Source organism: Puntigrus tetrazona, chromosome 16 (assembly GCF_018831695.1).
Source record: "Puntigrus tetrazona isolate hp1 chromosome 16, ASM1883169v1, whole genome shotgun sequence".
Taxonomy (NCBI): Eukaryota; Metazoa; Chordata; class Actinopteri; order Cypriniformes; family Cyprinidae; genus Puntigrus; species Puntigrus tetrazona.
In genome coordinates, this window is record NC_056714.1 from 4,840,560 (window position 1) to 4,864,701 (window position 24,142).

General features: G+C 38.9%; 2 protein-coding genes across 3 annotated transcripts; both read left to right on the forward strand.

Annotated features, from left to right (window-relative positions):
• The first annotated feature begins 914 nt into the window (after nt 1-914).
• Nucleotides 915-14,916, forward strand: mtf1 (metal-regulatory transcription factor 1). 2 transcript variants are annotated; one of them, XM_043261798.1, is made up of 12 exons: nt 915-1,055; nt 1,473-1,549; nt 3,038-3,542; nt 8,417-8,655; nt 9,892-10,023; nt 10,171-10,244; nt 11,076-11,206; nt 11,306-11,380; nt 11,464-11,566; nt 12,049-12,578; nt 12,860-12,917; nt 13,618-14,916. In XM_043261798.1, exons 2-12 carry the CDS (start codon nt 1,527-1,529, stop codon nt 14,019-14,021), a joined length of 2,274 nt encoding a protein of 757 aa, XP_043117733.1. In that variant the 5' UTR covers nt 915-1,055; nt 1,473-1,526; the 3' UTR covers nt 14,022-14,916. The 2 variants fall into 2 exon arrangements, with proteins under 2 accessions (XP_043117733.1, XP_043117734.1); XM_043261799.1 differs by lacking the exon at nt 1,473-1,549 and having other exon boundaries at nt 919-1,055.
• A 3,081-nt stretch (nt 14,917-17,997) lies between these two features.
• On the forward strand, nt 17,998-22,635 carry yrdc (yrdC N(6)-threonylcarbamoyltransferase domain containing). Its single transcript, XM_043261088.1, has 6 exons — nt 17,998-18,241; nt 18,625-18,820; nt 19,711-19,825; nt 20,153-20,272; nt 20,345-20,475; nt 21,011-22,635. Exons 1-6 carry the CDS (start codon nt 18,094-18,096, stop codon nt 21,078-21,080), a joined length of 780 nt encoding a protein of 259 aa, XP_043117023.1. The 5' UTR covers nt 17,998-18,093; the 3' UTR covers nt 21,081-22,635.
• The last annotated feature ends 1,507 nt before the right edge of the window (nt 22,636-24,142 follow it).

A 24,142-nucleotide genomic window follows, 5' to 3' on the forward strand; every position in this document is an offset into this window, starting at 1 on the left:
ACAAAATCAACCACAGAATGCAATTACGATTTTTGTAGTATTATATAGCATCATAAGTCATTATATATTTGCCTTTTTTATTTTCGTGCTCATCTTCAAGATTTTTTTTTACACTCGCCTAAATGAAGTATGAAAAAAAAATTATTTTAAAGGTAATTTATACAAAGAAAATGTAAATATGTTTGTAAAAGGTCTATTGCTCAAAACCAAGTATTTCAAAGTGCTCATTTGGTATTCCAAATATTTAGCATTTATTTTGCTCGTAACATGCATAATTTATTACATGATAAATATGCAAAAGAAAATGGTTCACAGTGGTTGTTAGTCACCACAGAAATAAATACATTTTACAGTTGGGTCAGTACTTTAACAATGAGCCATACATTTGTTACCATACTTATACATCTTTGTTAGTGTTAGTTGCTCATTGTTAGTTCAGGTTCGTGAAATATTAAAATAATGAATTAGTAAATGTTATAATTAAGATCCGCAAAAATAAAAAAAAAGAAGCATATTTCATTATTAATTCATTTGAACTATTGTTACCTTATTATTGTAAACCTTATTCTGGTGTCATGAAATACTTAACCAAAAAATGTTTATAAAATATTAACACTTTACACTTTTTCCAGCGTTATTATACTAAAAATACAATTGTTCTTTATGTTAGTTCATGCAATTTTTAAAATGCGTTAGTAAATATACAACGAACACATAAATGCTGCAGAAGTATTGTATATGTTAACTATAATTTTAATGAGACCAGTGCAGTGCTTGTTAAAACGAATGCATTAAAGTGATAATATTCTGCATAAATTGTTAGTTATGTTTCCTGCTTGTTTGCTGCTAATGGGTTTTTGATGTAAGATGCGATGTGTCTGTCGGTGGTGTGATGCTGATATGAACTGAACGCCGTGTGAAGTGAATCTGAACGGCGGTGAAGTGAACCGATCTGGAGTCTATGCGCTGCTGTTCATGATGGTGCCGCTGGGGAGGAATGAAGACAGGACCCTATACACAACATTACAGAGGCCTCTAGCGTCTTCATAACACTGGTAAATGCGTTAAAATATTTGGATCTGCTTTGTTTGGCGGTGTGGAAGCTTGTCGACGTCGTTCGGGGTTTTAAACGGCTTGGTTCGGTTTCATTAGAGTTTCTATTCAATGCTACCGGGGGAAATCAGCTAGCATACATCCACCCTACGTGCTTTAACCATCACTTATTCGCCGTGTTCGGGGTGTTTTAGACTTTAACTGGTTAAAATGACAAATTAACTGCGCTCGTGTTAGAAGGCACCGGTTAATATGATCTAAAAAGTGACGTTAATGACGTGCTAATGATGCTAACGCCTGTCAGTGATGTGAATGGAGACTCTGCTAGCACATTAGCCTGTTAGCTTCTCTCTGCATTCTTAATAAAATACGACCGCTTTAAGTGATTATGTGATGTACGTGTTGCTTGATTATTTCAGTCCTTTCGTCTGCGGGATATTATTAATGTTGACCGGACAGAAGCAGATGAACTAATGACTGGAGCTTCAATACACAGGTGAGCTAACAGCTAGCAGTACTGACATGACAGTTTGTTTTTATGAAAACATTTTTTTGCCCAAGCCGAACGTGACACGTTTGTGAGCGCGAGGGCTGCGTGTTTTTAACGCCTGTTTCCCCGTGTGCTTCGAAATGGATAAAATGTGAACGTTTTCATGCATGGCTCGTGATTGTTATCGATGTCAAAGTGAACATGGAAACTTCCAGAAAGTGTCCAGAATGACAGGAGCCTCCAGAGTCGTATAAACTCACCTGCTGTAAGGTTCAGTGTGTAATATGAGAGGGTTTTTTTTGTTGTTGCTGTTGTCACAGTGCGTTCGTCGCTTTGAGACATAATGTCCTCTTTGTAACTGAGTAGTAGTATGAGAAAGGCATTCGTAGTGTACACTACATGCCTTACATGCCGCCTCAGTCAGCTGCCTTCCTAGACTGCGTTTTTAGGCATGATACAGTAGTCAGCTGTCTCTCTAGACATTGTTTTTGGGCATAATAACCAAAGATCTGTCATAGTTTCGTGGCAACGGTGGTTTCGGTTTACAAATGCACCTTCACCCTGATTGTTTTGTAGTTACTCTAACACCGGCCAAAAATAGTTTCCTGCATTGTCCTAGTTTCTCGTGACGAGACATGGTGCTGTTTTCCCAACAGTTATTAAGAAGACCTCTTATGGTTGTAATTATACTGATTTATATGAATGATTTGTGTAAATGGACCTAAATTTACAAACATTTTTCTTGCTAGCTTGCACATTACAGTGTAATAGACCTTGACTTATTTCCTTATCGTTCCTCATTTTGTCATTTATAATAACCTGCGGTTGTTATAACAATTCAGTGAGGAATAGTGTTATTTTCGTTGCTATTTTCTAACTAACTTATTTATTTAGCTCAGTTTCCACGGCAAAATTTAAGTTTAATATTTTTGATGTTTGTATAATTTTATTTCAGCTTTAGTTTTTTTTTTTTTTTTTTTTTCATTTTCCATCTGATATTTATCATATTATTTTGTTTCTCTTTAATTGAGTTGTTTTGATATTTATCTTTAGTTCAGCTTTTGTATTTGCTGAAAACCATTTTTATTTTCTCAGTAAGTTTTTATATAATATTTGTCTTATTTTTGTCTTAAAATATTATATATATATATATATATATATATATATATATATATATATATATATATATATATATATATATATATATATATATATATATATATATATATATATATATATATATATATATATATATATACATATTTATTATTATTATTTATTTTTATTTTATTTTTTGTTTTTCACTTTTTTTGTTTTTCATCTGGTATTTCATATTCTCATTTCAGCTTTATATGTTTTTCACTGATCCTATTTCAACTTAATTTCATTTACAAAAAAAAAAAATCTTATTTAATTTTATAATTTAAAATGATTTATTTCAATGATTTATTTAAACTATGAATATTGTCCTAAACCTCTTTGAATGCATTACAGCCGCAACAAAAGCAAGCACGTGGACACCAACCCAGGACTGAGCTCTTCCATCAGGATCATGGGAGAGAATGGCCCTCTCACGGAGACAGCCATGCTCTTTGAGGACGAGGACGAGGATGTGGACAAACTGGGCCGAGAGGAGGAAGATGAGGACAAGATGGCCGACTTCGACAAAGACGACGGCATAATCTCGGGACCCTCGTCCTCCTCGGGACGGGTCTACGATCGCACCACCGTGCTCATCGAGCAAGACCCCATCCGCCTGGACGAGGAGGGCGAGGAGGACGGCATGGCCTTCCTGCCGGAGGGTGAGGGCGACGGGGACGAGGGCTCTCTGGCCTTCATGGGTGACCCGGATGGCATGTCGCAAGGATACATACACCACACCATCTCTCCAGACCAGATCCAGTTCATCATTAACCCGGGGTCCACCCCTATGCCGCGAAACATCGAGGGCGCGACGCTAACGCTACACTCCGAGTGCCCCGAGACCAAGCAGAGAGAGGTGAGCGGCTTATATGACAGAGCACTGACCCTTGTCGTTTTTGTCTGTCAAGTCCGGTTGTGCCGGTAAGACTTGTTTTGTGTCTATCGGTCGGATCTGCTTGTTCGGTGAAATCAAATCAGATAAGCTGGGATGGGGGACGTGTGTGTTTGTATGGGGCGTTCATCCCCACAGGATCTGTGTCTCCGCATGATTTCACATCGGAGCTCTGGACTCGGCCGGGTGCTGGTCCAATAAACGTCCTCCGTCTGCGAGTCTGCTAAAATCACAAGAGGCCTGTGTTTTGTTTTTTTGTTTTCGTAACCCAGACCTCACTTTGCCCCTAAACGTCCAGTCAGACGTTAATACACTGACCAGCTTATTTATGCTGGGTTTATAGCGTCCTGTAAAGTTTCGTTTTTTTTTGCTTTTTCCAAGAATTCTGTGCTATCCGCTTTTAATATTTTCATTTAGACGGTTCCATTAAATGGTTACAATCGTCTAAAAATGTCAAGCAGCGGTAATTAAATCTGTTTTATTTTGTCCCAAATTCAGATTTATGTTCTGTTTTTGGCCTGTTTTAGATTCCGTTTTGATGGTTTTATTAAATTTTAACAACCGAGAAGCATGTTTGAATAATAACGGTCTAAAAAATAATTCAATATTAGTGTACTTTGAAATAGTTTGCACCAATATCCACGTTTTCCACGTTTCTGTTTAAATTATTTAACTTTTTAAAATGTTAACAGTAATAGTGAAATGCGTTAATGTTATTACATTAATGTCTTAATGTTTTTAAATATTAATAATAAATGAATTCCTATACCTTTAACAAATGAATAGTTTAAAAAAACTCAAATAATAATAATATAGTCCATATTTTATTCTTCATTCTTGTCTGTTTTCTTTTTTGTGGGTTGTATCTTTTATGATTTAATACAAATTTATTACAAAAAAAATAACGGTAATCAAATTAAGTGTAAATCTACCAGTTTTATTATTTAAAAAAAAAAAGCAATCAAAATTAACAATACTTTTTTTTTTTTTTTTTTTTTTTTTTTGGCAGATGTTTACTGTACAAAGTTCATTTAAAAAAAAAAAAAAGAATTGAAAAGTGTTTTGTTCTACACAGAAGCTAAAAATGAAAGCTAAAGCACTGCATCCTCGTTTCTGGTTACGGTGAAGTGCGTTCGCTTTGCTGACGTCGGAGACGGGATACTTTTCCAGCCCTTCAAAACTGTCGTGGCTGCCGAAAATTTTGTGCATCACTAGCAGATCTTTTAAATGTGTTTTTGGGAGCTAATTGTGCCGCATCCATTTTGTTCTGTGATTTAAAAGATGATGAACACGAAACGCTCTTCCTCACGCCAGTGTAATGTGAAGTGCCACATACAAAGAGGTGACCTGCTTGTCTCAGTTAAGCGTGATATTTGCCTTCTGGTTATTTATCCGTTTCGTTTGACTTATTTTGCATTGGTTGTGGTTGCCAGATTCTGAGAGTTTAAATTCTCCAATAAATATACTGTCCATTTCCTGCAGTGCTTTACTTAATATTCCCACCCTGGCTGCATTGTTAATGTACGTTGGAGTTAAGCATTCTCTATTGAGATATTCTGCTCGAATAAAAGATTTTTTTTTCTGTAAGTCCATTATTTTGCTGAAATGAAATGGCAGTGAGCGTGATTAGTAATCGTGATCATCATCATCATCTTGCAGTCCTGCTAAAAGGCTTACGTAAATGTTCATTGTGAAGACGCGAGCGTCATTCAGTCTCTCTGTGAGATTGACTATTAAGCTGACGGATGTTATGTAACATTTGCAATGATGCCGTGCTGAAGATGCAAACGCAGAGCATTCAGATATTGTCATCATGTAGTATTTCTCGTGTGGAATGGCCACCGCGAAGCAGAAATACAATGATTTGCCTGCAACAAATGGCTCCAGGTGGTTTATTTGCATTACACAGACTTGCAAATGACCGGCTTTTACTGCCTATTATGTCCCACACACACACACACACGCATTCATATTGAAAGGTCATTCATCACATGGCTTTGTCTCATAATAACCCTTAATACTTGGATATGTTTGTAGTTGTTACACGAGCTCTTTATTCTTGCTCTTGTATTCAGAGAATGACTGATGACGTTGCTCGTCTACGAGAGCTCAGCGTGAGACACGGCTCAAACCCGGCGTTTTCGGTGTTGACCTTTTAACTCTTTCCCCGCCATTGATGTCTCATCGTTCAGATTACACGGCTTCACCGCTTCCCTGCTCTAGGTGTAGGGGAAGCCCCAGCGCATGTTCTGAATGAGTTACGGGACTATCCGGGTCTACCAGGCAAAAAACAAGGAGCAGAGGATCAGAGACAATATAGATCATAACATTCTGTTTACTGAATGCAATTTCAGTCACTCATATCATTATTTACAGGTGAACGAATACCATATCTGAGCGTATTTTGCCTGAAAACGTAGTGCTTTGATAAAACTGCACTACTTTGTTTAAAAATGCATTTTTCTCAGTTTTTTGTCCAAGTAATAAGAAAACATGAAGACATAATAAATAAATATATATATATATATATATATATATATATATATATATATATATATATATATATATATATATATATATATATATATATATATATGTATATATGTATATGTATATGTTCATATATGCTTAGTAGAAAATATTCTGAAGGACATCAAATTTAGGTGAAAATCATCAAAAATGCTAAATGTGACCCATCTGTGATATTTGCTCTAAAATAGGCAAACTATTTAAAAAATGTAACATTTTTTATATTCATTTCATTCATTTGTAATATATTCATGTTTGCCGCTGTTTAAAGGTTTTGGGCCAGTAATATTGAAAGATTTTCGATGTTTCATAAGTCTCTTATGCTGAGAGGCTGTATTTATTTAGACCTATTTATTAAAAAAAAAAAAAGAAATAAAATGTAAAAAATATTACTAAATACATTTTTTATGTGAATATATTGTAAAATGCCATTTCTGTCGATTGAACAGAATTTTTTACATTTTTTGCATCATTACTCCAATCTCACATGATCTTTCAGAAATCATTTGAATGCTTTAAAGCATAGCATTAAAAGAGCCCTGAGATGACAGTGCGATGCATCACTAAAGTTCAATAGTAGGACAAATACAATGCAGTTGACCATACGAGGATGAAAAATCACATTTGAGCTAGACTGTAGGCTTAAAGTTGGCACATTTCCAGAACAACTGAAGTAAGGTGTGTGTGGGTTTTTTTTAGTTATTGGTGTGTATTTTATGAGCAGAGAGAGGAATCAGCGTTATCTCATGGTTCTTTGCTCACGGGAACAGAGATGTCTGTGCAGCGAGAGATTATGCTGCTGAATACTGACCAGTGACTTGATGTGAAAGGGAGTCTGTTTGCTTCTAAAACACAGACGCACTCACACACACACACACACACACACACACACACAGAGGCGCAGGTCATTCAGGGCCACACGTAAACCACTCAGAATAGAGCTCAGTGTTTCCCAAACAAAGCAGGACACACATTATTGATCCATTGTTATGATACAAGCAGCTTATGAAACATTCGAGCTGAATAGAATAAAATAATACCCTATGATATTGATATGTCCTTTGAACGGTCCAACCATGCCATATTACAAGAGAGTGGAGAAAATAGGCCACTGAAACATACCTTAATTTCTAATTCTTTTTTTTTTTGTTTTTGTAAAGAATTTTTAAATGCTACCTAAATAATTTGTATACCACCTCTTGAAACGTTTGGGGTCAGTAATGGTTTTGAATGATGTCTCTTCTGCTCGTGTTTATTTGATCATAAATACAGTACAAACTGCAATATTGGGAAATATTATTACAGTAGGTATTTTACGTAACTATATATATATATAAAAGGTAACATATTCCTGTCGTGCAAAGCTGAAGGTTCAGCATCATTACCCCAGTCTTCGGTTTGTAGTTAAATGTAATGGGTTGTGTTCTGCGCATGCAGAGATTTTGCACAGAATGCATGCTGCAGAATTAGTATGAGTTGTACGGCTATCGTTACGACGGGAAATGAAGAGAGAAGAAGTGGGTGGATTGGGAAATGTCACGAGCTGAATTTGATGTCGTGCTGCACACATGAGCACCACGGGTAGCACCATGTGAGTTAACCACTCGTTGCACGTCTGACCCACATGACACCTAAAGAAACGGTACACCCAAAAATGAACAGATTTAGTGAAAAGTGCCATCGCGCTTGCTCGGCAATGTATCCTTTTCAGTAAATGGGTGCCATCGGAAAGAGAGTCCAAACTGAAATCCACACCACTGTAGTCCGTCAGTTAACGTCTTGTGAAGCAAAAACATGCATGTTTGGCATCATTAATAGTTAAACTAGTGTATAGTTTAGTGCAGAAAGTCACCTCGTCTGAATCAGTAGAGAAATCTGCACAGACAAAGCACCGTTTAAAAGCTAAAACAGATCTAAAAACATATGGTCAAATGACATTCGTTGTAATTAGTTTCTTATAAACAATCGGCTTTTCTATTCACAAGATATTCATTGGCGCACTGGAGTGGTGTGGATTGTTGTAATGGTTTTTATAATCTCTGTTTGGACTGACGGCACCCATTCGCTCGCATCCGCTGAATTTCTTCAAATCTGTTCCCACAAAGAAAAAGCATAGCCTAAGGGTCAGTAAATTTCTAAAACATTTTATTGTATTGATAACAAGTATCGGTACGTTTCTCATTCCACTACATCTAGATCTTTTAGGTCAACTATATTTTGTTCTCTGGGAAAGCGTTGTCTGTGTTGGTTCGACAGAAAGGAAACCTTTCGACTCATTCCCGATGCGACTCTTTCTGCTCATCTCTCAGGTGAAGCGATACCAATGCATGTTCGAGGGCTGTACGCGCACCTACAGCACGGCGGGAAACCTGCGCACGCATCAGAAAACGCACCGCGGGGAATACACGTTCGTGTGCAACCAGCAGGGCTGCGGCAAGGCCTTCCTCACGTCCTACAGCCTGAAGATCCACGTCCGCGTCCACACGAAAGAGAAGCCCTTCGAGTGCGACGTGCAGGGCTGTGAGAAAGCCTTCAACACTCTCTACAGGTGAAAACGAGGACCGAACGCTCGAGTAGCTGCCCTGCTGTGGGCTTTACGCTTTGTATCGGGGTCTCAGAGAAAGCTCGTGCTCATCAGATCTGCCTCTAATGTCGTCCACCCTTAGATGTGCATCTAATCATCATAAATGCAGGTCGTTGGTTTCTTTGATCTGAAATCACACAACCTAAACCTAAAATAATTGAGATCGCGGGCACGTCTGTGTTCTTGGAGCGACTGAATGGGGAGTCTATCAACGGGCGTCTATGACTGCAACAGCAAGCATGATGTTATTGTTTACTCCGTCGTCAAGGATACGCAGAGGCAATGTGAACAGCTACGCCATCGTTTTTAAAAATCTTGCTCTGAAACGCAACCCCAGAGTTTTCTAACTAAAACGGGGTCTCCGAGTCTTCGTTTTTGCCCTCGAAAACGCTGGAGCGGTGTAACTGTAGCCAAACCTAAGTGTTTTAAATCAAAAACGCTCTAGAGTAAAACGAGCCACAGATTCTATTTGCGAGCTCTTAATTCGTTTTGACTTGGAATCGATTCATCTATATAAGTACAGTGCATGTCATTTTTTCTTAAGTAAAAGTTTTTCTTCATAAATGCTGTAAACTTTAAAGGTGATTTTGTCATCCCTGTGATATCACTATTATATTGAATCTTAAAATAAATCCTTGTTTCCTTCAATCTCAAAACAATTTCCGTAAAATTAAATGAAAGGCATTTACGTTTAATGATGTTTCGGATTCGATTTGTTGTAGGAATATAAACATTCAAACGCCTTTTTTGTTTAATGATGACAAATACGAAATAATTAAAAATACTATATAATTAATCTCTAATATAGTGCATATTTAAAAATGATCTTCTGTTATTTTGTTCTTGTTGACTAAAGATTCTGTGGACATTGAATGTCTTTTCTGAGATGAATATAATATGGCAAGATTATTGGATGGCTGGCATGTTAAAAAAAGTCATGTTTGATGAAGTTTTGTCAGGAAAAAAACATCAACGGAAAACAGCATACGCTAAAAAAAAATCCTTGGATCTAAGAATCTAAAGCGAAGCTTGATTTAAAATGAATTATTGTTTAACTCTCGGTGCTTTGCATCTAGTTGCTTCCGAGTGTTCACTTAAGTTTGTCATTATTCATTCATCCGTGCATAATGAATTCATTTTTACTTTGTATGAAGACATCTGCTCGGTGACTAAACCTGATTACTGCGTTGCTCTCTTCAGACTGAAAGCACACCAGAGGCTGCACACTGGCAAGACGTTTAACTGTGAATCAGAGGGATGCACCAAGTACTTCACCACCCTCAGTGACCTGCGGAAGCACATCCGCACACACACGGGGGAGAAACCATTCCGGTGAGGGTATCTGATTGATTTCTCACACACAGGAGTCATCAAATATTGAATGTGCAGCCAGCATCAATGGAAGCTGGACGCAGTGGTCTGCTTTGTAATATTGCAGTCACCTACTTAATGGTGAATGTGGTACGTTTGCGTCTGCAGGTGTGATCATGATGGCTGTGGTAAGGCTTTCGCTGCTAGTCATCACCTGAAAACACATGTACGGACACACACTGGTAAGCCACTGGCAGTATGGCCCATTAAAGTTTCTATAAAGGCCTCTAATTTGTCAACATGATCAAAACTTTGCCTAAAAATCTAACAAAAGCCTTTTGTTGTATGACTGATGTTTTTTAAGTTTGAGCGAATACATTTTATTTTATAAATGTTTTATTATTTTATAAAATTGTTAAAATAAAGAAATTATAAAATAATTTTTAAATATTTTATCAAATGTATTTAAATTTTTTTAAAGTCTAATTGTAGAGATGTTGTTCGTGCATCTTTTTTCTTATTTCTTTTTATAATTTTTCTTTTTCAAATGTGATCTGTTAAGTTTTTGAGGGATGGTTATCTCTCTATAATTATTGTATTGCGTTGTATTTTATAACTTTCATTATAAAAGTAAGCATTTAAATTTTTTATATTATTGGGAAATAAAGAGTAACATTGACATACACTACCATTTTCATTAAACAAACTAATACTTTTATTTATCAAGTACGAGTTAAATTGTGGTGGTAGAAACATTTATATTGTTACAAAAGTTGTCTGTCACAATTTCCACACAAATATGAAGCAGCACAACTCTTTTCAACAGTGATAATAACAAATAGAGAGACAGGCTTGTGCTAAAATGAAATGAAAACAGAAATATGAAATTAAAACTCATTTAATTATTAATTACTATTCAACAAAATATAGATAGATAGATAGATAGATAGATAGATAGATAGATAGATAGATAGATACATTGATTTTTGTATAGCTATACATAGATAGATAGACCTTATTTAGATGAGAGAAGTTGTCTGGTTTTTCTCTTATGGTCTCTCTTCATGTTCCAGGAGAGAAGCCGTTTTTCTGTCCGAGCGATGGCTGTGAGAAGACCTTCAGCTCTCAGTACAGCCTGAAGAGTCACATTCGAGGTCATGATAAAGGTCCGGCGTTCACCATGAGCAGTCATCCGCTGTCAGAGGTGCGCACTCACATAATCACAGCCCTATCTTGCTGCTTTGTTTATGGCCTCTTCAGGACGGTGGTCTTAACCGGTGCTGTTATACTTGTTTAACTGCAGGATGCGAATCACTCATTGTGCCTCAGTGATTTGAGCCTCATTTCCACAGACTCTGAACTCCAGGAGAACCACAATGTGAGTCACTTCCTCGATCACACAGAGCTGTTTTCAGTCGTCTCACAGATACGAGTTCATCTCAGCACATGTTCATGTCTCAGTCTCAGGGTTTGGATCTGAACAGCGTCACCCCCATACGAATCTTTGAGCTGATGTTCCAGAGTCCCGAGAACAGTGTCAGCCCGGACGACCCTAAACCCACAGGCAAGAACTTTAGAGCCAGCTCAAAATACACCGGGTCACTCCTCTTGTGCAGTACAGTTTGTTAGGGTTTAGTGTAAATATATTCACTTGGCCTGTTTATTTTAATTCATTGTTGAGTATATCAAGAGAATTTCACATGCACTTAAAATTTATATTGTAAACACGATAGCAACATCCATATCAGCCTGTAGCCCAAGACTGGTCGCCGTGTCATCGTGTTAAAAGATAACAGGACAATTTCAAACATGCTAAAAATATAGTGTTCTGGAAATACACTATTGTTGTCCTCCATAGAAAGAAAATGCTAGAAACACGGTGCGAACAGCGCGCTAAACCTTGCACGATCTTGTTAGAAGTTCACTTATTGATTATTTTTAAGGGCCTGATTTCCAACCAGCATATTTCTGACACGATGGTACTGCAGTAGGAGTGAGCCGTCACGTGTTCAGTGGCGATCTGACGTCAAGCCTGTGTCTCTCCAGAAAACCTAGCAGAGTCCTTTGGCCTCGAGCCGTCACCACAGACAGCCGCCGCAGACGTGTCCACTCGACCCCCTTCATCCACCTCTTCCCCATCCTGCTCCATCACGACCCCCGACGTGGAGGCGCAGACTTCGCCTACGACACTCCCCTCTCAGCCGGCTCCGCCCCCTCCCGCTTCCAGCAGCTCATTACTGACCTCCACCTTCCCCTGTGCTCCGCCCGCCTCGTCACACTCACCAGAAGTGCCCGCTCCATCCGCCCCCTCGGTCGGCCAGCAGTACGTGACCCTGACCTCCACGGCTCAGCCGGCGCCTCCTCCACCCGCTCCCGGAGTCTCCAGCACTGGGCCGGCCGTGACGACTGAGGTGACGGCGGCAGAAGCGCCCGCGTTGCCTTTGGCTCCTCCTCCACCTCCTACGATCACTATCGCCCCCACCCTCGGCCTGCAGCCCAGCATCGTCATGTCCGATCAGAACCTGCAGTGGATCCTCAGCAGCGCCGCCAGCGCTCAGCAAAACCCTGAACAACAGGTCCTCAAAAGGCACACATCATAAAATATACATGAAGTTGACGTAAAAGTAAATTAATAAAACTATTATGGCCTTCATACAAACATCATTGTTCAATAGGTTCTTATTGCTGTATTTGGTGCACATTGTTATTGCCGTTTAGCTGCGTGTGTATGCATTGTGCTGTTATTATTTAATTTTATTATTAGATCTTAATAATTACTTCACGTTCAAATTAATGGCATACCTTTTTTTTTTTTATTCTGCTCAGTTTTTGACATTATTACTGCTTTTATTTGCAGGGCCCAAAAGTAGAGAAGGTCTTTTTTACAACAGCCATACCAGTCAGTGGACATTCAGGTATGATTCAGTGTTTATTGATTTTAACAACATTATTATAACCACTTTTTTTTTTTAAAATTACAATTCCGGTAATCAGAGTTTTTTGATAGATTAAGAAAAATCGTCTTATGATATTGACTCATTGGTTATTCATCCCTAAAACATTTGTCCATTTCACATTATCTTGCACTTAAAATAAGCTTGAGGTTGCCAGATGTCATGGGTTGAAAGACAGTATTTTCTGCTTAATCTTCTCAATTTGGCAACCACGCATCACAAGTAAATGCTGGCAACAGCAGGAAGAAATAATAATTGTCTACATGTTTTTAGCATAAAAGTTATGTATCAGACAAATTATATATCATCAAATACCTCTTTAAATCCTTCAAAGTATAGATATAGGTATAGATACACAAAATGTACAAGATTTCTTACTCATTTGACACCTCTAGAAAAAGTGCGAAAAATACGTTTCAACTGACCTTGAAAAAAAATGATGGTGTCTTACCTTAATAGAAAAATGACATAAGTGGTAATTTCTGGTATTAATATAAGATATTTTACTGTTTTAGCTTTTGAGAGCAGCTTTTTTATATTTAGTGAATGTTTAAAATGGCGTAATTTATTTTGAGATCGTGATTAAAAATAGCCTTGATGTTGCGGCATGGCGTTTAAAAGTGAATGAATAAATATGTTCTTTTTTTATTTGTTGTTCCAGGGAACGCAGTGCAGCAGATCGGTCTGAGTCTGCCGGTCATCATCATAAAGCAGGAGGAGTCCTGCCAGTGTCAGTGTGCCTGCAGAGACTCGGCTAAAGACAAGAGCGCTGCCTCCTCGCTGGAGAAGTCGAAGAACGCGTCGCCGCCGCCTCCTCCTCCTCCTCCTCCTCCTCCTCCTCCGGCTCCTCCTGCCCTCCCCGAAGAGCCTGGCTCCTGCTGCCCATCCAAACAGAGCCCCGCTCAGCCCCAGCAGGACAACCTGGCCGCTCCGGTGACCCCCGGCACCCCCAGCGATGGCCTGGCCGGCATGGATGTCTCGGATCTTCTCAGTCCAGACACCACGGCCAACATTGAGGCTCTGCTGATGGTGGACGAGTTCGGTACGACCGGCGGCGCCCCCTAGAGGCCGAAGCCTCGCTGATCGTCTGTACCGTGTACGGATGGGTATCTCGCACACACCTGTACCTCTGCTATAGGCACGCGTCTCTCCCTAGGCCCGCGTGGCGTCCTGATCCCACGGAGCGGTTTTCGGTGCACTTTTAAGGGAGAGTAGCAGGCGGAGCAGATTAGGGCATCGGGAGAAGCGGCTTGGTCGCCTCTCGTAATAATTCGAGTCTCTTTAACCCCGCTGTTTCTGTAGATTATTTCAGAGATCTGAATCTGCTTATAGTGATTCACCGCACGAAGCGAGATGAGTTTTGGCCCGGCCACATGCTGTACTTGAGTTTAAACTTGAAACCCGGGAGATCGGTGGGAACGTCAGTCCGCTGATGTGTCCGAGACGTCCACAGCAAGGCCTTCGTAACAGTTTGCGGGTAATGAAGTCATCCACGAAAAAAAAAGTATTTTATGTGTAATTTATTAGAAAGGCTGCAGTGCTCAAAATAATAATAATAATGTGATTTTTGAGAGATTTTATTTTACAGTTTGTCGCTCTCGATGAACTGCAGTGAACATTTACCTGCCTTTTTAAATGTAATTTAGGTTTGTTTGGCTGCCTATAACTTAGTATTTAATTTTATGTATGTTAATTTATTAAAAAAAATCAATTGTTGGATAAATGTAGCTCTTTTTCCCAAGTTTTCACTATAGTTTTCTAGATGTCCCCCCAAACTAAGTCTGTCTTTAAATGAATCTCACGAAACATGTCTAGAAATATTCTGGGTCACGTTTCCCACAATGAAAAAATTTAAATCTATAAAATGGTACTTTTTGCATAAAGAAAATAGAAAACTCTGTTTTGCTTTTTTATGGCAAATTCATACCTCAAATGTAAAAATAGTATAAACAGTGAAAAATCTAAGTATATTTAAACTGAATTAAATTTAGACTAATTTTAATGTTGAAAAATTTGTGTAATATATATATATATATATATATATATATATATATATATATATATATATATATATATATATATATATATATATATATATATATAATTGTGACCACAAATTAAGAATTAGTTCCCACAACAATTAACTGACTTGTTTTAATTATACAATGGCCATGATTTACTACAATAAGGACTCAAATTAGTACATTGTGGCCACAATTTCTGAATTCACATCCTCGTCGTATTAAATGTAGTAAATCGCGTTCCCTCGTTTTAGTTGAGTTCAATCATGGGAACGAGTTCTTAATTTGCAGCCGCGATATACAATATATTTTTCTTTATGCAAAATTTTTTAGATGACATACGATCACTCTTAAATACTCTACGATGAAATCAAACGCTTTTGCCTTTGTGAGGGGCAAGTGGTTTCCTTTGTTACAGATTTGTTTCCCGCCTTTTATGAGTGTCTCCCTGCACTTTTACTTTAGCGAACCCCGTTTTTAAACCCACCTGAGTCTCTTGTGACCCGCTCAGGGATGCAGAAAAACAAGCAGTGTGCGTGTGCGTGTGCGTGCGTGTCTGTATTTATGGGTTCCCGACCAGGCGAGCAGACACAACCCATCTGACCTGTCGTTTCGAACCTGCTTGTAGTGCACTACCCAGCCACGGTTCAGCCGACCCGGCCAGCGCCGCTCGTCGTTTGCCCCTCACTTACATACCACTGCTGTATAGAGGTTGTAAAGAGCTGACCGTAATGTAAATACATAGTACATTTGAGATGATAAACGTCTAAGCCTTTAGATTGTATTTGTATTTTTGTATAGAACTATGAGAAATCCGACTTTGGGTGTGAGATGAGAGACGTGACTCTGCACTGCCTTTACCGTCACCTGTGCATCTCTTATGCAGTACGTAGTTTTCTCGCGGATCCTTGCGTTTCAGACTCGAATAGGACGAGAATTGCCTTACAACTCATGCCATTTCATTTCAGCGCGGACCAGATACGGTGAATCTGAACTGGATAGATATTACTGAGCAAGCCTTTTCCTATCCTGTGCCAAATCAAACCGATAGCGATGCTTGGTAGAACCTGTACGTCGCTCCCAAAATCAGATGCTTTATTTATCCACTACATTTTCTTGTTGAATATCTATTAATGGGATGTGTGCAAACCTAGTGCTAGGACGTTGATGCGATCCGACTGAACAGCAGTTTTTCCCCTAATAAATGCACTTGCTTTGGGGGTCCAGCCAATATAACGATCAACCGTACCTTGATAATAATAAAGAATGCATGATTTCTGACCTTGTTTGTTCTCGTGTTTCACGTAGGACTCTTACTTCACACGAAATATCGATTTTGATCGAAGGCAGAATGAAGTAACTATGCAACGTCACAGAGCATATAGAAAAAAAAACACACACAAAATCACTCCATCTGTATATGTTCATAAAGCAGAATATCACGTGTCGGCACTCAGTGGTCATTTTCGTATGCAAGTCATCGTTTAGAGGAAGAGCCGTGTCCTATCGCATTGAGTATTTCGAGTTTAAAAGCCTTTTTGTTTCCTTAAGTCCCACCTATCACAATGTGTTGTGTGGTTATGTTCGGCGTGACTTAAACCGTTTTGTTTTGTATCTGGGCATTGCAATGTTTTGTACGTATATGTATATTTTCCTGTTGAAAATGATTGCTGCTTTAATGTATTTTTTTTTATTTTACTGTCCCCCACGCGACACGAAAACGTGCATTTGTTTCAGTGTTGAAAAAAAAAAATACTGGTGGACGAACTACTTGCTTGACTGTCAACCTTTCTGGATTTGTTCTTGCTCTAGATCAAGTGTGGTTAACGTAAACCCTTTTTTTAAAAAAAAAAAATCATTCCACCTTCATCGGGTGCCATCGTATTTTTATTTCTCACATGGGTCTTTCTAAAGGCATTAACCTGTGATTTTTGGTGCAACAGACTAGCTTAAACCATTACTTTTCACTATTTTCAATTTCTTCTGGTTCAGGCGGCAAAGGACACTAGACAAGAGAAGAAGTTGAGTCTCAGAAGCTTGAGGTAAAGAGGAAACAAATGCTTCCATAAGGACTGCTTTTGATACCCAAAGTGTGAGGAAACTGTAAAGATCTGTATTTTTAAAGAATGTATAATGTGAAATTTTTCTCATATGCTCGTTTTGTATAAAGTATTATGTATTATGGCAAAGTAATAACTTTTTGAATCAAAAAGCAATACAATACCAGTAAAATCCTGTCTGTCTGAGTCGTTAAATGATTTTTACGCTCGAAGAAATTGCTCCATTCCAACACATTAACAGATTTTATTCATATATACACAACTATGATTGTAGATTTGAGGTACAGAAAGGAAACGGTTCAGTTATCCGGTCCTCGAAGTGATGCATTTTCAAGGCCTCTTGCCTACAGAAATAAATATTTGAATGAGTAGCTCTGCAAACAGCATTGAAAAGAATCCGTAAAGCGTTAAAAACCATACAGCCACTATTTTCTGAATCTCCAGCAGGTCATTCAGGATCATGGCGCAGAGCTCCATCTGCTCTCGTCTGTCAGAGATTTTGCCATCAAGAGCTTCCAGGTACCTCATAGATGGGCACTTAAAAAAAAAAATTAATTACCAGTGATAAAAATACCTAACAGTGGTTTTCAAAAAGAAATAAATATAAAAGCATGCAATTTACCTGGTCTGCGGGAAGCTCTTTTATTTGGTTGTTGGATTCTTGAGTGCTTTCTGAAGTTTTAAAAAATTTCAGTCTATTAAATAATTTTTTTTAACGTACGAAAATATCTCACCTGCAGCTGACTCCATTATTACTTTTCCTTGAAACGTGCTTAATTCGGCCACGAGGTGGTCGGTCTTCATTATATTAATGAGTAATTGGTCACAATTAATGAATACAGCAAGTCAATTCTAGTTATCGCGCTTAACAAGATGCACCTGGATCGTTCACTCGGAAATTGGTATTCCTGCGGGACTGAAATAAAAATCTAAATTTATAGGTAGGCATAACCGAAGTATTTGCGTGACTTTTATTTTGAAGCGGGCTTTTATTTTGAAGCGCGCTGTCGAGCGTGGCTTCCTGCTTGGTGAAGGCATGCCGCGGCCGAGCTGTTTATGGTGCTCTTCGGCTTCACTCGTTTAAGTATCCTCTCGTACTCGCTAAGCAGGCTGTATAGGAGCGTCAGCATGTGTAAAGAGCTGAAGACGAGAGTCCTGCGGTTATCGGCGCAGAGCCCCGACGACCCGAGCTCACAACCGCGGGGTAAGAACACCACCGTCAGTGATGCTTATTAGTCACGTGGCCATTTATGCTGTCAAGTGTGCTTATTTCGTCGAGAAACAAACGCTACTGTCATTTTTTTCTGGTCGTCATTTATAACTCACTCTCCAGGTGCTTTTTTTTTTTTGCTGTGACACCTTTTGGTTATTTGAAATACACTCGTCGCACCCTAGCTAGGCATGTAATGTCTTTAAAGGGCCAACTACTTATATACAGTGATGTTGTCATGAGTCATTCTACTGCAGTATTAATTTTTACTACAAGTTATGTGCTGTGAATGACAGGTGCTAAAATGGGTTCAAATCTGTAGTTTGTAGTTTTCTAATCCTCACTTGCTGGTGTATGTTTTGTTTGTCCTGACCCAGAGTGGACGGAGGTCCTGGCAGTCACGTTCAAGGCTCTGAAGGCCGGTCAGGTCGTGGCCGTTCCCACAGACACCATCTACGGCCTGGCCTGTGTGGCTCAGGACTCTGCGGCCATCGCGAGAGTGTATGATATCAAAGGAAGGAATGGAGATAAACCCCTGGCCATCTGCGTCGGAGAAATACAGGACATATACAGGTTTGTTTAGTCTTCGGATCCGTTTACTGGGGCCCGTATTCACAAAACGTTTTATCTCGCCATTAAGAGTTCTCTTAAATGGTGAATGGGGTTTAAGACAAACCTCTTGGCTAAAAACTACCAAGTTTCTAAGACAAATGTTTAATAGTGAAAAGAGAAGTCTTAAGGCAGGGTTGACCTCAATGCTATGGATGGAGATTTATTTATAGAAATATGCCACATTCAAATAAACAAGGATGGAATCAATGGAAAATTTGGGATATTCGCCACAACCAAAAAAATAAAAATGTTTCTAGATTATAATCACCCCAAACCCATTCTAGGTGTATATGACTTCTTTCTTCTGTCAGATCGGTGTGTTTTTGTAATTAAAATATTTCTAGTTTTATCATTGTAACGTAAATGACTGCTTTTTGGCGTATGATGCAAGTTACCAAGAAAGTTTGAGCAATTTTAAAACTCGAAGTATTTTTCTTACAAAAATCCATTGACCTGCTTCAGAGGACATGATATCCCTCAAAGATGTATAGGTTAGTTTTACGTGGCAATACTTGCCAATGTATCCGATTCATGAGTTCAAAATAATGGCCACTATCCACCAGCATTACTAAGCTTGGACGAGAGAGAGGTTACTTTTTTTTTTTTTTATCCCAGTAATGCTACATTTTAAATTTAATAAGTGTATGTGTTTTGTTAATTGAGGTTTTATTGCATTTTTTTTTATATATATAGTAGTAGTGACATTGAAATTGCTCCTTGGTGATTTGTACGGCAGCAAATATTTTTCTTCGTATCTGACTTCATATGCGCTTATGGAATCTAAATCAAGTGGTCATGGCGCTACCCTCTGTTAAAGTGACAGTGCTGTGTTTGTGTTGTAATGCTTTCAGGTTCTGTAAGGTGTCTGTGAAGGAGGAGCTGCTCAGAGATCTGCTGCCTGGACCCGTTACGCTGGTTCTGGAAAGATCCACCACACTAAACCGAGACCTCAATCCTTTTACCAAGGTCTGCTTTAGCTATTCTGTTTGCTTGACTACACTCCCTATGAAAAAAAAAAAAAAAAAATGACCCACTTATTTAGAATTTCAGTAGAATTCTTTGTATTATTTATCTTTGCAGTATGGTTAAAGTCTTGCTGCTGAATGTAATAAGCGTTTATGATAAACTGAAATATGCTTTAATCTAATTTCTATTCAAATTTGTCATGTTAGTAAAAGTCACGTGCACTAAATTAAAAACATTATAATCGGGTTCTTTCCTTGTGCTTTAGTATGTCGTTCAACACTGAATAAGTGTACCTCATTAAAGCACAACCAAAGTCTCTGTCTTCAGCTCATAGGGGTTCGTATTCCAGACCATCCGTTCATGAGGCGTCTGTGTCAGATGTGCGGCGAGCCTCTTGCTCTCACCAGCGCTAACGTCAGCTCCCAGACCAGCACGGTCGCTGCTAGCGTGAGTACGCAGCTCGGACTCGTGTCTAAACGGGTCTCGGCGTGCGTTTGACCTGCTGCATGTCTTCTGCAGGAGTTTGAGGATTTGTGGCCCAGTCTGGCCGTTGTGGTGGACGGAGGTCCGATTGCAGATCAAAGCCGCTTGGGTTCAACGGTTATGGATCTGTCTGTGTGTGGCAGATACCGTATAATCAGACCGGGATGGTGAGCAACACAATTATTTATTCTAAATGTCGTTAAAGTGTGTCTGTTTTGTTAATCAGGGCTTTATTTATTGCGATTTTTAAACTCTCTGGTAGAGCGTCAGTCTTTTTATAAAATGAAAACGGCCTCAATCTAATGTCAAGAACTTTTATCGTTGTACCGCTTTTGCTTTGTGGACCGTTAGATTCTTATACCATGGTTTATTAATCCATTTTGTTAGCAAGAGGTTTTTAATAATTTAATTTATCTAAAGGGACTTGATGAGTTAATTTGTGAACAGTTATTCTTCCTTATATTGTAGCTACTTTTCTGCTAACTCCTATAAGTTGCTATATACTTAGTTTTTGGTGGTATGTTGTGGAGCCATCACATTAAAGAGTGAGAAGATCTTAAGCAGACTAATTCTCTAACACTATTTCGATAGTCCGCTTTAGATAATGTATACTTTTTGTACCTCACTAGCCATATAATCAACCATCTTGGCGCATCCTTACATCAAATAAAATATGTGCCTGTCTCTTATCTCGTCTTGCAGTGCTCTCTCTGCTACAGTTCAGATACTTGAGGGCAAGTATGGACTGCTGGAGGATCCCGCCAACCAATGAGATTCAAGCACCGCACAACCCTGCTGTAGGTCAAAGTCAGCCAGAGATCAGACGCTCTTCTGAAGCCTGCGCTTCTCAGTAATGGCTCTTGAGGGTCTGGCTTTCTCTGCTTGTCCACCTCTTTTCTGAGAGGTTTCTTGGTTTTGACCTGAAATGATAATCTCAGTCTACTGAACTCAATTTAGAAGATTCTCGCGTTAAAGATTCACCATGTTCTAACTCGGATGTTTAGTTTGTAAAGAGTGCGTTTAGACGTTTTATACAGTGGGATAATTCTCCTGTTGATGTGACCTCTACACCACTGAGATGCCTTTTGGGAAAACGCTAACATGTTGGGAATATTAGTGAATACCGTAAGACTTGGAGTTGATTGCTTTGTTACAGTACAGTAATAGTTTAGATTTAAGCACTTTTTGTTAATCGGGGTTTTATTTATTGCCGTTTCAAACTATTGTGCCGAGTCTTCAGTGGTCACTTGCTCTCTGGTAGAGCATCAGTCTTTTTATAAAATGAAAACCTGAATCTGATGTCAAGAGCTTTATTTATTATTGTACTGTTTTGCATTGCGGACCAAAGCAGATTAAATCTCGTGCAGATGTTATGCAGTAGTCACAATCATTTGATATTTAAAGTAAACTCATTATGTCCCCGTTGGCCTTCTTTAATTTCATACAATTAGTAATGAATTGTGGAAGTTTTGCATGCCTTACTGTGTTGCCCAGCCATCGTAGATGGAGTTAAGCCATGTTTCTGTTCTTCTGAGACATGTTGACGTCGAGGGGGAATGACTGTATTCACAGGAGCAAAATTTTATTTGCTGTTATGAGAAATGAGTCTCTACAGTATAGATGTTTGAAAATTGTCAGTCTCCTTGACCAGATCGGAGAGCTAGCGTGCATGAAATATAAAGCATTGCATGTAATGGTGCATGCAAGTCATTTCAGAAAGATTTAAATTGAAGCGTTGAAGGCATCAGTATCCCCACAAAGTCTGTAGGGTACGATACATGCAGTGTTTCTAATCAGAATAAAAATGATAGGCCAGTTATTTGACACTGAATCAGCGAATCGCGGCGGGAGGTGAGTTTTAATAATGCATCAATAACTGAATACTGGAAAAGCAACATGGAAATGAAATACAATAAAATAAACTTAAATCCTAAAGGCCTTGTCAAGGCACTGTGACTAATGACTGTGGATTAAAATGCCGTTTATGGTGTACCTGATCAAAAATGAGGTTCGGGAATCCCCCTGAGATGACGGGAAGGTTTTAGATGCAGCAGTGTATCGTGATGTTTAGGGCTTCAGTTCAGACTGACACCTTGACATTTCTTCAGAGAATTGTCTGCTCAGTCCAGCCTTTCACGGAGTCACTCTGTAGTACACTTAACAACATACTGGTTTCAGTCTGCTTATCCTAACTATACTGCTCACTTTATCCTGTAGAAGACAATTGTAATAAATCCCTGTCCATATACCTTGGCATTGTTTATTGTCAGCATATGATATTCATTAGATATGGCTGCTACAAGTTAATAAATGTACAGTTTGCTTTATAAAGTTGTTTTTGTTTTTCGACCTCTTATAAGACAATTCAACATCACTTGACTCTTATGCACTTTTTATTTCTTCATCCATTCATAATATTCATTAATCTTTTTGCTAATAAAATCTGCACTTTTTGCAATGGGTGTACTTGCAATATACTTAACTAAGAAGGCTGCAGCCGGGATGAGAAGAAGAATTTAGTAAATGGTGGGGTTTTTTGGGGTGCACAAAAAGTATTCTTATAGCGTGTAAAATTACAGTTGGTGAACTCGTGTTTCTCAGACTATTTTACCAGCAACGAATGGATCTCCTAATTTCCTTTATACCAAAATTGGCCAGTCTAGTATTGGTACATTTGTCACACAGTTAGTCAAGCAGCAGAATTTATTTTTAAATAATCCAAAGAAAAACTAAATTAAATAGACTGCCACGATTTACATTTTGTCAGAGCAGCTGGTAATTCTAGAAACTCGGGAGAATCATGAAACGCATTGTTTTTAAAATTTACAAGGTTCTATCATTTAAAAGCCCTCATGTTTTTAGCAGTGGATGTTAACCACCAACACTATTTTCATTCACTCAGTCAAACACTATATTAGTAAAATAATGCAGTGCATTATAAACATTATACACTATATTGCCAAAAGTATTGGCTCACCTGCCTGGACTGGCATATGAACTTAAGTGACATCTCATTCCTAATCCATAGGATTCAATATGACGTTGGCCCACCCTTTGCAGCTATAATGTCCACAATGTTTAGACAAGTCAAGTTCATCCACACCGGACTCTGTCATCAATGTCTTTATAGACCGTTCTTTGTGCTCTGGTACACAGTCATGTTAGAAGAGGAAGGGGCCAGCTCCAAACGGTTCCCAAAAGTTAGGAGCATGGAACTGTCCAAAATGTCTTGGTTTGCTGAAGCATTCAGAGTTCCTTTCAGTGGAGCTAGGGGGGCCAAGCCCAGATCCTGAAAAACAACCCCACACCATAATCCCTCCTCCACCAAACTACACTTGTACACAATATAGTCAGACAAGTACCGTTCTCCTGGCAATCGCCAAACCCAGACTCATCCATCAGATTGAGGGATGGAGAAGCGTGATTCGTCATTTCAGAGAACACGTCTCCACTGCTGAGTCCAGTGACAGCGTGCTTTACGCCACTGCATCTGATGCTTTGCATTGCACTTGATGTATGGCTTGGATACAACCGCTCGACCATGTGCACTGTTCTTGACCTAATCTGAAGGCCACAAAGTTTGGAGGTCTGTAGCGATTGACTCTACAGAAAGTTGGCAACCTCTTCACACTGTGCCTCGGCATCCGTTGACCTTGCTCCGCCAGTTTATGTGGCGTACCACTTCGTGGCTGAGTTGCTGTCGTTCTCAAAAGCTTCCACGTCCTTATAATACACCTGACAGTTGACTGTAGGATAAAATTTTGAAGAGAGGAAACTTTTACGATTGGATTTGTTGCACAGGTGGCGTCCTATCACAGTTCCATGCTGGAATTC

Coding starts and splice junctions, on each gene's coding strand:
- mtf1 (XM_043261798.1), top strand. CDS start 1,527: ATGACTGGAGCTTCAATACACAG. Junction 8,656..9,891: donor GCCTTCAACACTCTCTACAG/GTGAAAACGAGG, acceptor TGCTCTCTTCAG/ACTGAAAGCACACCAGAGGC. Junction 12,918..13,617: donor ACCAGTCAGTGGACATTCAG/GTATGATTCAGT, acceptor TTGTTGTTCCAG/GGAACGCAGTGCAGCAGATC.
- yrdc (XM_043261088.1), top strand. CDS start 18,094: ATGGTGCTCTTCGGCTTCACTCGTTTAAGTATCCTCTCGTACTCGCTA. Junction 19,826..20,152: donor ACCTCAATCCTTTTACCAAG/GTCTGCTTTAGC, acceptor CTCTGTCTTCAG/CTCATAGGGGTTCGTATTCC. Junction 20,273..20,344: donor CCAGCACGGTCGCTGCTAGC/GTGAGTACGCAG, acceptor TGTCTTCTGCAG/GAGTTTGAGGATTTGTGGCC.